The 16,661-nt window shown below is 45.2% G+C and overlaps 1 protein-coding gene and 1 pseudogene across 2 annotated transcripts in view; one reads left to right on the top strand and one right to left on the bottom strand.

Annotated features, from left to right (window-relative positions):
- DAP (death associated protein) overlaps positions 1-16,661 on the bottom strand; it is a 211,839-nt gene that overhangs the window by 148,368 nt on the left and 46,810 nt on the right. For both annotated transcript variants that reach the window (XM_063922702.1, XM_063922701.1), the window contains exon 2: positions 5,392-5,497. In XM_063922702.1, the coding sequence (XP_063778772.1) occupies positions 5,392-5,497 (106 nt within the window). The remainder of the gene's footprint in view (positions 1-5,391; positions 5,498-16,661) is intronic.
- LOC134930381 (5S ribosomal RNA) lies at positions 2,990-3,108 on the top strand (annotated as a pseudogene).

Raw genomic sequence — 16,661 nt, 5'->3', positions numbered from 1 at the left:
GCCTGATCTACTGCATTGAATGTAGTTGCAATTTGAGGTATGTTGGAATGACGACCCGGAAATTTAAGGAGCGGATCCTGGAACATGTGGGAACCTGTCGGAATGCAGCCAGTGATCTCACACGAATGAGAAAACTGACATCGGTCGCCAGGCATTTTCATTCCTGCCATACAGACTATCAAAAAGATCTCAGAGTCTTTGGCCTGGAAAAAGTCCAGTTAGGCATCAGAGGAGGGGACCTGACCAAGGAACTGCTAAAGAAGGAAACAGAGTGGATATTCAAATTAAACACTTACAGACCAATGGGCCTGAATGAAAGCATTAATTATGGTGCTTTTTTGTGAATATCTATTTTTTCCAACAAATGGCTAAAGTGTTGGCCTAATTTCAGCACCTATCATCCCGCCTTGACACCATCCAATTTAGCTACACCCTATTTCCAACTTTATTCCCCGGCATGCTTTCTTCCCTTCCAAACCCCCCCCCTCCCCCCCTTCACTAGCCCCATCTGCATCCAGTATCACACAGTTTTTTTCACCCACCTCATTATATATTTTCATCAAACACAGACCACTGTCATACAATTTTAATCAAACGTGTGTTCACCTATCCTATTTCCCCCCCCCCTTCCCCTACTTAATAAACCCCCCCCCTTATGTGTTCATTTACCACGTGCAAACTCCCCCCATCAGTGGGGTGATCTGTAACCTCACATCTGTTAATATCAGCGAGAATAATAACACACATTATCCTCTCATTTCCCTCCCAGTGACAATATCACACCTTCACACGAATTTTCACCTTCACAGTTTATGCTTCACCGTCCTAACATTCCTTCCTCCAGTCCTATTTAGACTAACACATATACCTCATATCACTCCTATCACCTTATCCTAACATTCCCACACTCACTCTTACCCAGGTACTACGTAGGACTCCCTACCACCATCTAAATGTACAGTGGTTGGTGCCCCTTTCCACACAAAAATTTGATCAGTCCCATTTCATTATCATGTAACATGCTACAACTATATAATATATGTCACATACCCCAGATTTAACATATGTACAACACACATGCAATGCACTATATAAGGTATACCGTGTAATCTCTACGATATAGGGCATATGCCGCGAATACACATCACAAAGCTTTTTTCCTGTATATTAATGATATTTTTTATCTTATTTTGTTATTTATTTTTAATTTGATATTTTTCCTTTTCATATTATTATTCTTACCCCTTTTTGACCTCTCTTTTTCCACTAATAATAATGTATCGTGATCACACACCTCCCTATATGTACATAACCCAGTTCACAACACTATCCCTCACAGAAGCACTTAACCCGGATATCACCCAGATATTACTAGGCCTATACCTAGTCTGATGAACCTCCGCTCCAGCAATTAACCCGACAGCAGTCAGTTACATATGGCACAGACTGACAAGGAGAAGTTCCAAAACAGTCTCACTTGCCTTTAAACCTAAAGTCCCGCAAGGCTCGGTTGCCGAGCGACGGGACGCCTTAACCCAGACGCCCTATCCGATTCAGGATGGAAGATGACGTCACCTAAATGCAGCTGAGGACACTCTGTATCCTAGCAACCAGACGCCAGGAATCCTTACCGGACGTGACGTGGCGCAGCGGGGCTGAATGCCGAAAACAGCCGAGCAGCTATCTCCGCGGCCGGAGTGCATTTTCCCCACTGCTTTAACGAGGACACTGTACCAACGAGGACACCTCAAAGAGCTAATTAAAACTCTTATCCTCTCCTAGTAAGATAGCCGTATCAAGGTACGATACATAGGTTGCCTAGCAACCAGACTTATGACGTCATTTCCGCTGATCACAGCGGAGACCGAAGTTTGTTCTCAGTCAATCACTCATACAGCAGCCATTGGCTGACATTTACTCATAGGGGTATTTAAACCCCAACTATCACATAAGACCCACAGCATTGGAAGTGAACAAGCCCGCAGGACGGGTGAAACGCGTTTTCCAGCATTTCAGCAAGACCCACTTCAGCATCCCAGCATGAATTACTCCAATATCAAGCAAGGACCTGAGGAGTTAATCTCTGCAGCTTGATACTCAGTGACCGACCCAGGGACCTGGGCAGGGACCGGTATCTCTGGTACCAACACCCCCTAACAATCCATTCCTCCCCCCCCCCCCCCCCTTTTTCTTTTTTTTTTTTTGTCTGGTCATTTCTAATTACCAGTGTTTTTATTTGGCATAACATATTGGTAGAGGGACAAAATATGTGATGTGTTACCACCTCAATAGAACAGTGGCAAGGGTATAAAACATCCAGTTTACCATTGTTGCAGGGGGTCTGTCTACCCTTATTACCTGTTATACTTTATAGGGTTATTCCCCAACAAATCTGAGAAAGTGGATTACCCCAATGTCCGTGCACCTTGCCTGACGGTATAGGGCTGCAGCCCTGTATCAAGTGTCATATTTGTGCCCATTTAGGGATCCAGGCATAAATATTACTGAGCTCATTCGCCTTGCTGCAGGGTTTATATAGCACTTACACATGGTGTCCTTTCAACACGTGTGTATAGTGTGACAACCAGCACTTATCAGGATATAAGCACCAACACCTACCGTCTATAATGAAATAGAGGAACTACCTACTATATTCAGCATTGCCTGTTTTTTGGTGTACAATTAATTAATATTTGTTTTTGACATCAAATCGATTGTGATATCAAGTTGATATTTTCATTCAGCCTTCCTTCTCCTCCCTCCCTTCTTCCCCCCCCCCCCCCCTCTTTTCTTTCCCCCACTTTGGTTTGCCCTCTCCTTCAATCCCTCATCTTTTCATTTCCTTTACATTTCCGCGGACTCTCATCCATGATCCACAGGTATATCCTGTGCCTAACATAGACAGCAGATCCGCCCCGTTTCTCTATCTCTCTTCCTATTCTTGTTTAGGTGCACTCTCATTGACAAGTCGGCTATAGTAGGCCTAATCAATTACTACCATACCCCACCGACAGAGCCCGATCTCGTCCGATCTTGGAAGCAAAACGGTGGTGGGCTGGGTCAGTATCTGTGAGGGTGACCCCCAGAGAATACCCGGTGTTGTAATTTATGACCTTCTCGACTCTAAGCCAACAGCAGGATCACCACATTTTCCTCCAATCATTTCTTTCGCCTATTCCACCAATCTGTGTTACCTTTCCCATATACCGTTTCCCTGATATGTCACACTTTTGACATGGTCAATGCTAAGACGGACTTATACTCCTGACAAATCTTTTGGTCCAATGACCCTTGGAGGTCTAATTAATACAAGCAGAGCTTGTGCTGGTGGGATAGGATCAGGGTGTAGAACCAGAGTGTCTACACCCCTCCTGAAGTCTAATAATATAGACTAACCAGAACATTTCTATTATATTATATTATATTATTTATATTATATTTTTCATCATTTCAGCCACTATAATCAGATAAGGTATTTCTTATAAATACTGGTGGGCTGTATTGTATATATATATGTATTAATATATTTAATTAACTGTGGTGGATAACCTAAGTGTGGATTTTTTCTTAGATTGATGAATTAATAAAAGTTATGTTTTAATTTTCTCATATTAACTATTTAAAATAAGAGTGCACCCACACAAGAGTCTTCTGTAAATCCATTTTTTCTGCTAGCTTGTCTCTGACTCTGGGTGCACCACCAGAACCACTTATCCAAATACGAATTATTCGTGTACATCATACAGGTATTCTGGTACTCTATTACTATTTACTACCCAACTCTGAACTCTTAGAACTGGTGCGGAATCATTTCTACTTTGTGTAATACACTGGTTCTCAACTAACACTGTCTAAATGACATGTAGAATACTTAAGTATCCCGTAAATGCACAGCGCTGATGATGCAGGCGGCTTTACAGAGGAGAGACTGCCCAGCAGTCCCAGAATCAGCTCAGCATGTGTGTAATGGCGCCCAAACTTCTGACAGGGAGAGAGGGAGACAGAGATGCAGCTCCAGGCGGGAACATTTGCAGTAAATGGCGCCTGGGCGGGGGCTACAGGTCAGTGCCTTATCCCCTTGCTGTACTTCACCACCGGGTACTGCGGGGCCTATTAAAATGGATTTTTAGGAAATCCGACCTGTGCCCCTTGCCCTGGTGGTCTAGCAGGGTCCCTGTATGGCCACAGTGTCCACGCCAGCACGCGCAGGCCATCTTCTAGAGACCGTGCCGGATCGCGGTTTTCAGCTGGTCCCGTCTGGGGAACCCTCTTACCTCCTTCCCTATGATGCGGCCACGCGATCCTGGAGAGCAGCGGTAAGTGTGCGCGCCCTGAAGAAAACCGGAGCCCTCCACTTTAAGTACCCGGCAACCAGGGCGAAGGAGAATACAGCGGCGCTGGGGGAGGTGAGGGAGCCACAGCACAATATGTCAGTATGATATATAGCACTTTAAGTGCCTGTGCTGCCGCCCTTGAAGTCTTCTATCTTCATAAAAGCTATTTTCAGGGCTGCCTAGCGCAGCCCTCCCTGTTAGGTGCCTGCAGTGCAGGCACCAACTTACAAACTGAGCTCCAGTGCCTGGAGGCGGGGATATAGAGGAGGCGGCGCTAAGCATCCTCGGAACAGTCAAAGCTTTTAGCCTGTTGGTGCCTCGGATCAAGATCCTACTCTACACCCCAATGTTATCCCTGTGGAACCCCAGTGTACCCCGCTGCAGAAACCATATTGCTCCACTGGAGAGGCAAATGTAAAAGCAGGCATACCCTGTCAATTATCGGCCCAATCAACAAAAGCCGATAATTGCAGTGTATGGCCACGACAAAGCAGCAATTACTACTCTGTCGGGCATGAGAAATCTTCCAGCATGCCTAACAGCAGGCTGGTTGTAACAAAAATCTGATAATGTATGGGAGCAAATTACAATTAGCCGGTTGCTCCAAAACACTGGAAAATGGACAAGTTTAGCACAACCCACGTTTTCCTCATATTTTTTCTCCATTGAATTTAAGTTATTAAATAGCAGACAAGTGACTTTGAAACTTAAGATAAAGCTTATTAAAACAGAATTACTTTGTTAACTGATAGGCTTGCCTTTCACCAATTGTCAAAGAAAGAAAAAGGATAAAAGGACTCCAGTTAGTTCATTTATGAAAAATTGTTTTTTTAAATCCATCCAATAACGTTCTTTGAGGTGAAAGGTCAAGTTCTTTTAGGGAGAGTCAAAATCTTGGCAACATCTGTACGTCATGTTAAGTTCTCTACATCTCTTTGAGCCAATCGGGGCTACAAAAAGGTATTCAATTATGGTATTATTGAGAAATGCAAGATTTCGAAGTTTACTTAGGTAACCACTACCAAAGGTGCCCATGTGGAACAGCCTTAATACTTACACAAAACCACTTTCCCAATTCTCCTCCTCCTGATCTTTATCTTCTTTTGCTTCTACATGAGGTGTATGTGGATGTTTCTGCACAATTCTCATACCTCCAGCTTTCACTGAAAGAAAAAAACAAGAAAAAACAATTGCAAAGAGAAAGCTAAAACACAATTACCAACTCTTTAAGACTTAGGTCTCCAAAAATTTTATATATATATATATATATATATATATATATATATATATATATATATATATATATATATATATATATATATATATATATATATATTATACACATACATACATGTCAAAAAAAATAAAAAGGAACACTAAAATAACACATCCTAGATCTGAATTAATGAAATATTCTTATTAAATACTTTGTTCTTTACATAGTTGAATGTGCTGACAACAAAATCACACAAATTATCAATGGAAATCAATTTTATTAACCCATGGAGGTCTGGATTTGGAGTCACACTCAAAATAAAAGTGAAAAAACACACTACAGGCTGATCCAACTTTGATGTAATGTCCTTAAAACAAGTCAAAATGAGGCTCAGTAGTGTGTGTGGCCTCCACGTGCCCGTATGATCTCCCTACAACCCACACAAGTGGCTCAGATAGTGCAGCTCATCCAGGATGGCACATCAATGCGAGCTGTGGCAAGGAGGTTTGCGGTGTCTGTCAGAGTAGCGTCCACAGCATGGAGGCACTACCAGGAGACAGGCCAGTACATCAGGAGACGTGGAGGAACCGTAGGAGGGCAACAACCCAGCAGCAGGACCGCTACCTCTGCCTTTGTGCAAGGAGGAACAGGAGGAGCACTGCCAGAGCCCTGCAAAATGACCTCCAGCAAGCCACAAATGTGCATGTGTCTACTGACACGATCAGAAACAGACTCCATGAGGGTAGTATGAGGGCCCGACATCTACAGATGGGGGTTGTGCTTACAGCCCAACACCGTGCAGGACGTTTGGCATTTGCCAGAGAACACCACAATTAGCAAATTCGCCACTGGCGCCCTGTGCTATTCACAGATGAAAGCATGTTCTCACTGAGTACATGTGACAGACGTGACAGAGTCTGGAGACGCCAAGGAGAACGTTCTGCTGCCTGTAACATCCTTCAGCATGACCGGTTTGTCAGTGGGTCAGTAATGGTGTGGGGTGGCATTTCTTTGGGGGGGCCGCACAGCCCTCCATGTGCTCGCCAGAGGTAGCCTGACTGCCATTAGGTACCGAGATGAGATTCTCAGACCCCTTGTGAGTCCATATGCTGGTGCGGTTGGCCCTGGGTTCCTCCTAATGCAAGACAATGCTAGACCTCATGTGGCGGGAGTGTGTCAGCAGTTCCTGCAAGACGAAGGCATTGATGCTATGGACTGGCCTGCCCATTCCCCAGACCTTAATCCAATTGAGCACTTCTGGGACATCATGTCTCACTCCATCCACCAACGCCACGTTGCACCACAGACTGTCCAGGAGTTGGTGGATGCTTTAGTCCAGGTCTGGGAGGAGATCCCTCAGGAGACCATCCGCCACCTCATCAGGAGCATGCCCAGGCATTGTAGGGAGGTCATACAGGCACGTGGAGGCCACACACACTACTGAGCCTCATTTTGACTTGTTTTAAGGACATTACATCAAAGTTGGATCAGCCTGTAGTGTGTTTTTCCACTTTAATATTGAGGGTGACTCCAAATCCAGACCTCCATGGGTTAATAAATTTGATTTCCATTGATAATTTTTGTGTGATTTTGTTGTCAGCACATTCAACTATGTAAAAAACTAAGTATTTAATAAGAATATATCATTCATTCAGATCTAGGATGTGTTATTTTAGTGTTTCCTGTATTTTTTTGAGAATACACGTTGAGTCTCCCTTATCCAAAATGCTTGGGACCAGAGGTATTTTGGATATCGGATTTTTCCGTATTTTGTAATAATTGCATACCATAATGAGATATCATGGTGATGGGACCTAAGTCTAAGCACAGAATGCATTTATGTTTCAAATACACATTATAAACACAGCCTGAAGTCAATTTTAGCCAATATTTTTTATAACTTTGTGCATTAAACAAAGTGTGTCTACATTCACACAATTCATTAATGTTTCATATACACACAGCCTGAAGGTCATTTAAGTTTGTCTATTAAATAAAGTTTATGTACATTGAACCATCAAAAAACAAAGGTTTCACTATCTCACTCAAAAAAGTCCGTAAAGGGCGCCTGCTAGTGTCTGATAAAATTATATAAGGTGTATACCCAGTGTAATTGGGAACAGGACACTACTTATCTGGTATATATAAGAGTTTTCCTTCAGTCATATGACCAGTGTGGGTACATGAAAAAAATAAGAACAAAATAACATAGGCCCTCATTCCGAGGTGTTCGCTCGTTGCAGAGTTTCTCTATATTGCGATTAGTCGCTTACTGCGCATGCACAAGGTTCGCAGAGCGCATGCGCTTATTTTACACAAGTTGGGTATTTTACTCACGGCATAACAAGGATTTTTCATCGTTCTGGTGATCGGAGTGTGATTGACAGGAAGTGGGTGTTTCTGGGCGGAAACTGGCCGTTTTATGGGTGTGTGCGGAAAAACGCTGCAGTTTCTGGGAAAAACGCGGGAGTGGCTGGAGAAACGGGGAGTGTCTGGGCGAACGCTAGGTGTGTTTGTGACGTCAAACCAGGAACGAAACTGACTGAACTGATCGCAGTGGCAGAGTAAGTCCCGAGCTACTCAGAAACTGCAAAGAAATTTCTATTCGCAATTATGCAAATCTTTCGTTCGCAATTCCGCAAAGCTAAGATTCACTCCCAGTAGGCTGCGGATTAGCGTGTGCAATGCTGCTAAAAGCAGCTAGCGAGTGAACAACTCGGAATGAGGGCCATAGCGCGTACAGTTTTCATGCGGCTTTCATTCCACAAATCACAAAGAACCGGTTGTATAAAAAAACCTTTGTGGGTACAAACAAGCCCCACAATTTAAAATCCACAACCAGGGATTTTTTTAAAGTTTTTCACAATGTTTAATACAACACATAAAACAACAACAAATGGAAGAAATGCCAGCGTACAAGATAAAACGTCTGTAACAACGTCTGAACTTCAGGCACTTTTTGAGAGAAAAAGGGATAGGGCCGAAATCTTGACCTTTATGGATCCTAATTTTAGGCCCATAGTCACTCCTGACTGTAGTTAGTGCAGGAATCGACCCCGCTGGAATTCCTCTGTAGGGCCTCCCCGGCCACACACCAAGCAACCTATTTTCGCCATATACAGTGAAAAAGTCTTGCTGTCACGTCTTTCCTAGCCTTTATCAGCGTAGGAATAACTGCATCCGGAATGCCCTTTTCCGCTAGGATCCGGCGTTCAACCGCCATGCCGTCAAACGCAGCCGCGGTAAGTCTTGGAACAGACAGGGCCCCTGTTGCAACATGTCCTGTCTGAGAGGCAAAGGCCATGGGTCCTTTGAGAGCATTTCTTGCAGTTCCGGGTACCGAGTCCTTCTCGGCCAATCCGGAGCAAAGAATATTGTTCACACTCCTCCTTTTATTACAATTCTCAGCCCTTGGGTCTGAGAGGAAGAGGAGGGAATACATAGACCGACTGGAACACCCACGGTGTTACTAGTGCGACCACAGCTATCGCCTGAGGGTCCCTTGACCCGGCGTAAAACCTTTTTTATCTTTTTATTGAGGTGGGACGCCATCTAGTCCACCTGAGGCAGTTCCCATCAATTTGCAAAACTGCGTGAAGACTTCCTGATGAAGTCACCACTTTCCCGGGTGGAGGTCGTGCCTGCTGAGGAAGTCTGCTTCCCAGTTGTCCACTCCCGGAATGAACACTGCTGACAGTGCGCTTACTTGATTCTCCGCCCAGCAAAGAATTCTGGTGGCTTCTACCCTCGCCACCCTGCTCCTTGTGCTGCCTTGGCGGTTTACATGAGCCCCTGCGGTCTGACTGGATCAGAACCGGTTGGTCGCGAAGCAGGAACTCTGCTTGACTTAGGGCGTTGTATATGGCCCTTAGTTCCAGGATATTGATGTGAAGGCAAGTCTGTTGACTTGACCACAAACCTTGGAAATTTCTTCCCTGTGTAACTGCCCCCCACCCTCGGAGGCTTGCATCCGTGGTCACCAGGACCCAGTCCTGAATGCCGAATCTGCGGCCCTCGAGAAGGTGAGCACTCTGCAGCCACCACAGGAGAGACACCCTGGCCCTGGGGGATAGGGTGATTAACCGATGCATCTGAAGATGTGATCCGGACCACTTGTCCAGTAAGTTCCATTGTCCTTGCATGGAACCAGCCGAAGGGGATGGCCTTGTATGATGCCACCATCCTTCCCAGGACTCGAGTGCAGTGATGCACTGACACCTGTTTTGGTTTTCAATAGATTCCTGACCAGTGTCATGAGCTCCTGAGCTCTCTCTATCGGGAGATAAACCCTTTTCTGGTCTGTGTCTAGGATCATGCCTAGGCGAGGCAGATGAGCTGTAGGAACCAACTGCGACTTCGGAATATATAGAATCCAGTCGTGTTGCCGTTACACTTCCAGAGAAAGTGATACGCTGTCCAGCAACTGCTCTCTTGATCTCGCTTTTATGAGGAGATCATCCAAGTACGTGATAATAGTGACACCTTGCTTCCGCAGGAGCACCATCATATCCGCCATTACCTTGGTGAATATTCTCGGGGCCGTGGAGAGACCAAACGGCAACGTCTGAAATTGGTAATGACAATCCCGTACCGCAATTCTGAGGTACGCCTGATGAGGTGGATAAATGGGGACATGAAGGTATGCATCCCTTATGTCCCGATTCACGATAAAGTCTCCCCCTTTTCAGGCTTGCAATGACCGCTCTTAGCGATTCCATCTTGAACTTGAACCTTTTCAGGTATATGTTCAGGGATTTTAATTCAATATGGGTCTAACCGAACAGTCTGGTTTCGGGATTACAACATGGTTGAATAATAACACCCTCTTGTTGAAGGAGGGGACCCATGACCACCACCTGTTGAAGATACAATTTGTGAATTGCAGTTAACACTGGCTCCCTCTCTTGGGGGGAAGCCCACCGGGCCCTCGTGAGGGGGCATCTTCTCACAGTCCAGCCTGTATCCCTGCGACACAATTTCTATTGCCCAGGGATCTAACAGGGAGTGAACCCACTTGTGGCTGAACTTACGAAGGCGTGTTCCCACCGGGCCTAGCTCCGCCTGTGGAGCCCCAGCGACATGCAGTGGATTTTTGTAGAGGCCGGGGAGGACTTCTGTTCCTGGGGACTAGCTGTGTTGTACAGCTTCTTTCCTCTGCCCCCGGCTCTGACAAGAAAGGACGCACCTCAGACTTTCTGGTTTCTTTATTCGAAAAGCTGCATTTAATAATGTCGTGCTTTCCTAGGCTGTGCAGGAATATAGGGCAAACTAGCAGAATTACCAGCTATAGCTGTGGAGACCAGGCCCGATAAAACCTTTCTCCACACAATCCTCAGCCTTCCATATGCCTCTTAAGTCGGCATCATCTGTCCAATGTATATTCTACAGGACACGTCAAGCAGAAATCGACATAGCTTTGACTCTAGGACCCAGTATACTCATGTCCCTTTGGGCATGCTTTATAATTATATATCTATCATTTAAGACAGCATCTTAATATATTTATATGCATACTAGGGTCTCAATCTCTGCTGATAAGGTACCTGTCCACGCTGCCACAGCGCTATAAACCCATGCCGACACAATCGCCGGTCTGGGTAGTATACTAGAATGTGCACACTATCTGCAGGATCCCTGAGAATAGCTAGTGCAAACAGGACACCCTAGGGGAAGATTCTCAACACATCCTGGCCCTAGTGGGGAAAGGATACAGCCTGAGAATTCTCTTGTGGGGAGCTGCCGTCTCTTGTCTGGAGATTCCCGCTCTTTTTCCTCGTGAGAGGAGGGAAATTTACCTCAGCATTCTTCCCCTTAACATGTGTACTCTCGTGTCAGGGACAGATGAGTCATCAGTGATATGCAAATCATCTTTTATTCCAATAATCATATATTGAATACCTTTTAGCCCTCTTGGCTGTAACTTTGCATTATCGTAGTCGACAGTGGAGTTAAACTCCGTGTCGATACCAGTGTTTGTTATTTTGGATAGTGAGCATAGAGAGACTCTGAAGGTCTCTGTGACATAGGGACAGACCAGAGTAGATTTCCTTTCTGTTCCCTAACCTTTTGTGCAATAATTTTACCTCAGCACTTACACATATCCAAACAGGTGCCGGCGTTGTCGACGGAGACACCCTCCCACACACATATCCGCTCTATCACCTCCTTAGAGGAGCCTTTTACCTCAGACATGTCGACACACGCGTACCGACACACCACACACACAGGGGATGCTCTATTTGAAGACAGTTCCCCCACAAGGCCCCTTGGAGAGACAGAGAGAGTATGCCAGCACACACCCCAGCGCTATATAACCCAGGGATTACACTACAACTCAGTGTTTACCCAGTAGCTGCTGTATATACAAATTTTGCGCCTAAATGTATGTGTCCCCCCCCCCCCCCTCTCTATTTACCCTTTGTGTACCAGGATACTGCAGGGGAGAGCCTGGGGAGCTTCCTTCCAGCTGAGCTGTGAAGAGAAAATGGCGCCGGTGTGCTGAGGAAGAAGGCCCGGCCCCCTCAGCGGCGGGCTTCTGTCCTTTTGTGTAACTTAATGGCGGGGGTTTTTACACATATACAGTGCTAGACTGTATTATGTGTGTTTTTATTGCCAAAAGGTAATCTAATTGCTGCCCAGTGCGCCCCCCCCCCCCCCCCAGCGCCCTGCACCCACCAGTGACCGGAGTGTGTGGTGTGCTGTGGGAGCAATGGTGCACAGCTGCAGTGCTGTGCGCTACCTTAATGAAGACAGGAGTTTTCAGCCGCCGTTTTCGTCGTGTCTTCTGGCTCTGCAAGGGGGACGGCGGCGCGGCTCCGGGAACGGACGATCGAGGTCGGGCCCTGTGTTCGATCCCTCTGGAGCTAATGGTGTCCAGTAGCCTTAGAAGCACAAGCTAGCTGCAAGCAGGTAGGTTTGCTTCTCTCCCCTCAGTCCCTCGTAGCAGTGAGTCTGTTGCCAGCAGATCTCACTGAAAATAAAAAACCTAACAAATACTTTCTTTTCTAGCAAGCTCAGGAGAGCCCACTAGGTGCATCCAGCTCTGGCCGGGCACAGATTCTAACTGAGGTCTGGAGGAGAGGCATAGAGGGAGGAGCCAGTGCACACCAGATAGGACCTAATCTTTCTTTTAGTGTGCCCAGTCTCCTGCGGAGCCCGTCTATTCCCCATGGTCCTTACGGAGTTCCCAGCATCCACTAGGACGTCAGAGAAATACCCGGTTACTTCCAAGTTACATGAGGGGCAAGAGTATTGCCGACAGGGTGGACGTGTTTCCTTTAACTAAACAAGTACAAACACACTTCTGAAGGCCCAGATTGGGGTGTTATCGTTGTCTGGGATGTTCCACTTGTAATACACTTCTTACTGGCCCTGTATTCTCACACCCTCATACTGGTAAAACTTACACAATTAGGCATCGAGTGACCTGTACTACAACACATGTTGTGTACATGCTAAAATGTCCCTGCGGTCTTGCCTATGTGGGCAAGACGCAGAGACAGTTTCGAGAGAGAATGGCAATGCATCGCAGTGCCATTAAGCAAGCGTTTGAGAAAAACGCTAGTGATCAGTCATTAGCGAGACATTGTCTAGTGGGTAGACACAATGTGTCAAGTTTGCAGGCTATAATAATTGATCATGTTCCACAGTCGCATGGGGGGGGGGGGGGGGGTAGATCGTAATAACATTTTATTACAACGTGAGAGTAGGTGGATCTTCACCCTCAATACTTTGGCCCCAATGAAATGGGTCTCCAGTGTTTATGAATTTGGTATACATTATAGTAGCTTTGATTGACTGTAAACGTGAATGTGCTATTTCATGCTGCTCATTAAGGTTTATTGCAGTTCTTGTTCCATAGTTGAATTATTATTACTACCATGTATTGTGTCCCAGACACTTGTTTATATTTTGTTTATTAGGTGAGGTTTCTTTCACTTTGATATATGTATGTACTGTCTATGTTTAGTGTCTCTTAGCAACCGTTAAATGCACCTCCTTAATTATTCCACCTGATCCCGGCTCTGACCACTGACGTCCTTACCCGGCGTCTCCAGTATAGAGACAACTGCTGGGCGTTAGCAGCGCCGTAGGACAGGTGAGTTATGGTGATGCACTGATTGTTTGGGGACCACAGAGCCCCTTTGTTAAGAGATTATATATATATATATATATATATATATATATATAATTTTATTTTATAGTACCGACGAGCATGCCTCAGTTTACCTACTAGCTGTGATTTTTCGGAGACAATGATAGGATTTTTGGTCACTTTACGTTGACTCCTTTTCTCTCAAGCAGGCAAGGCGACACTGGACCATAACACTGCAGGTTGGGCTGGAGTTTGGCACTTAAACCACTGTAGCTTTAAATTCTGAGCTCCTCCCACTGCAACCCCATTATGCCAGTAAATCTTTAAAAGAGTCCGGTAAGTAGTTGCAGTAACCATATGAAACGGTTAGAAAAATCACACAAAAAAGTAGGGAAAAACGGTCAAAGCCAAAACATTATACTGCCGAGCGTGAGGGAGGGAACGCAACATCGCCCAGCCTGCTTGAGAGAAAAGGATTAAACGTTAAGTGACTAAGGGGGCATGTACTAAGCAGTGATAAAAGTGGAGAAGTGAACCAGTGGAGAAGTGACCCATGGCAACCAATCAGCTGCTCTGTATACGTTTATGGTATGCAAATTCTAAATGTTACGTAAATGCTGATTGGTTGCCATGGCTCACCTCCACTTTTAATCACCGCTTAGTACATGTCCCCCTAATAATCATATTTTCTCTTGCAGCAAGCCTGTGCGACACTAGACCATGGGAGGTTCAACTGTACGCCCAAAGTGGGCATCACCGGAGGCAAAAACACGTGGGCAGAGGACCAGGTAGCTGAATGACAGATCTGTTCTGCCGAAGTCCCGTGTTGCGCATCCCAGGAAGTCACCACCACCCAAGTGGAATGCTGTCTTGTGCCGGTCGCCCTGCACTAGTAGCTGGTCAACAGTGTCTATGTACATCATAAACAACAAGCAGAGAATCGGTGAGGCAGATAGTAGTAGTCTTGTCAAAATAAAATCAGCAGTGCCAGACCTGGGAAGTCGGTGAAGGGGAAAAGCAGATACAACTTTCGGCTGGAACCATACAGAGAACGGCTCTATCGTCATGACGTGAGAAGCTGGCTTGCAAGACAAAGCACCTTACTCTGAAAAAGCCATAAGGAACACTAGTTTCCAAGTAAAGAACTGAAGATCCGCTGAATGCAAAGGCTCAAATCGAGCCTGGTTGAGAGCAGATAGAACAAGATGAAGATCCCACGGTGCTACAGGTGGACGAAGCAGTGGTTGAATATGTACCACACCCTGTAAAAAGGTTTGGACCTCTGGAAGAAGGACCATATGCCAGCAATAGATTGAAAGTACAGATTTCAGCCCTGTCAAAGACCTAAGCTTTAAACCAGCTTCCAAACCCCTGTGAAGACCAATAAACAAGAGGCAAAATTTGGATTTATGATCTATAAGAGGCTGTATAGCAGCCTCCCAAAATGTAACCTACTCCTTGAGGCACTCAGAATTTAAATCTACAGTAGGAAGTGCAAAACTCCAGCCTAACCTGCAATCCCATTTTTTGCCCACCATTGCTACAATAGTTACTAGAAGTTACTATAGTTAGATACACTGGTTCTTAATTACCAGTATACAGCAGTACAAATGTCATCTCAAATAGTCTGAGCTGTTTTTAAGAGGGGCATATTCAATTAGATGAAAGGGTCTGCCCGCCAAAAAACTTACAGACCTCGCACCCAATTTTGGATTGCTGCAGGTATGTGTGCTCTTGATACTTGCAGTATCCAATGTTAAAAAAATGGTTACAGGGTTTCTGCGGGCAAAATCCCATGGGGCGGAGCTTAAAAACGTGAATACGGAACACCAGGTACTTACCTGTGTGTTCCGTGACTCTGTTATCTCTGCTCCATCATTCCACTGTGGAGAAGGATGCTGGGAGATGTAGTTCTCCATGCTGACGACCCCAGACACACACGGGAATCACACACCTGAAAGGGGATCATGGGGTCTCAATCACACAGATCGCACCTGCAAAAGACCAGCCTGTTGGGATCCAGGGGAGGATGACAGCGCTTCAAAAAAGGTAATTAAGTACTAATTAAGCTAATGGGGAACTTCCAATTGCTTAATTAGTCATTGGAAGGTGTCCAAGGGGTTCTAGAGAAAGTTCCGTCAATTTTTCCTAAAAGTAACGATTAAAAAAAATAAAAAAAAATATTATAATATTATATTATATATTATATATATGATACTTGCTCTGGGGGAATGAGAAAAAAAAAAAAAAAAGAAAGAAATCACTGCAGCTCATATTCTCTCCTTCAATTAAATAGCAAAAACCCTGCGACTGCAAGAAAAGGTTTTTAAAAAAATCAGCACACAATTGAATATGTCACGGAGATTATCAGACAGCTCATTTGAGTACACTGCATCAAGTTCTCAAGAAGCAGTAGTGCCCTGAATAAATGTAGTAACAAAAATACTTTCAATAGATCAAGAAACCATGGGGTCAATTCTATTCGGCAACTAAAGAATAGCGCCGGGAATTAGCTCCCGACGCTATTCAATTCTGCTACTAGTTGCCCGCAATTGTCTGGAATTCTTCTCTCATCCCCGGGGGATGAGAGAAGAAACCCGACAAAAGTGCTGCCTCACGGCCGGCGCGAGGCTGATTCTGTCGGGAATCAGCCTCGCGCCGGGTAGTTAAGTCGGAGAATGCCCGTTCTCCCGACAAAACTACCTGTTAAGTCGGCGAGAACGGGACATCGCCGACTTAACTTTAGCTGAATTGAATAGCGTCGGGAGCTAATTCCCAGCGCTATTCTTTAGTTGCCGAATAGAATTGACCCCCATGTATTTTATTAAAGTTTCAAAATCAATCAAATAAAAGTTGTAGTAACAAGTGCACTTGTATTTCACATAGTGACAGTGAAAACTGTACTCCACAATGTAAAAATAGAATTTTAATTACCTGTAAATCCTTTTCACTTGCCCGTAGAGGATGCTGGGGTCCACATTAGTACCGTGGGGGTATAGACGGGTCCACCAGGAGC

This window comes from Pseudophryne corroboree, chromosome 5 (assembly GCF_028390025.1).
Source record: "Pseudophryne corroboree isolate aPseCor3 chromosome 5, aPseCor3.hap2, whole genome shotgun sequence".
NCBI classification, from domain to species: Eukaryota; Metazoa; Chordata; class Amphibia; order Anura; family Myobatrachidae; genus Pseudophryne; species Pseudophryne corroboree.
Note: the sequence above shows the minus strand (reverse complement) of the source record. Positions and strands in the feature narration are given on the sequence as shown.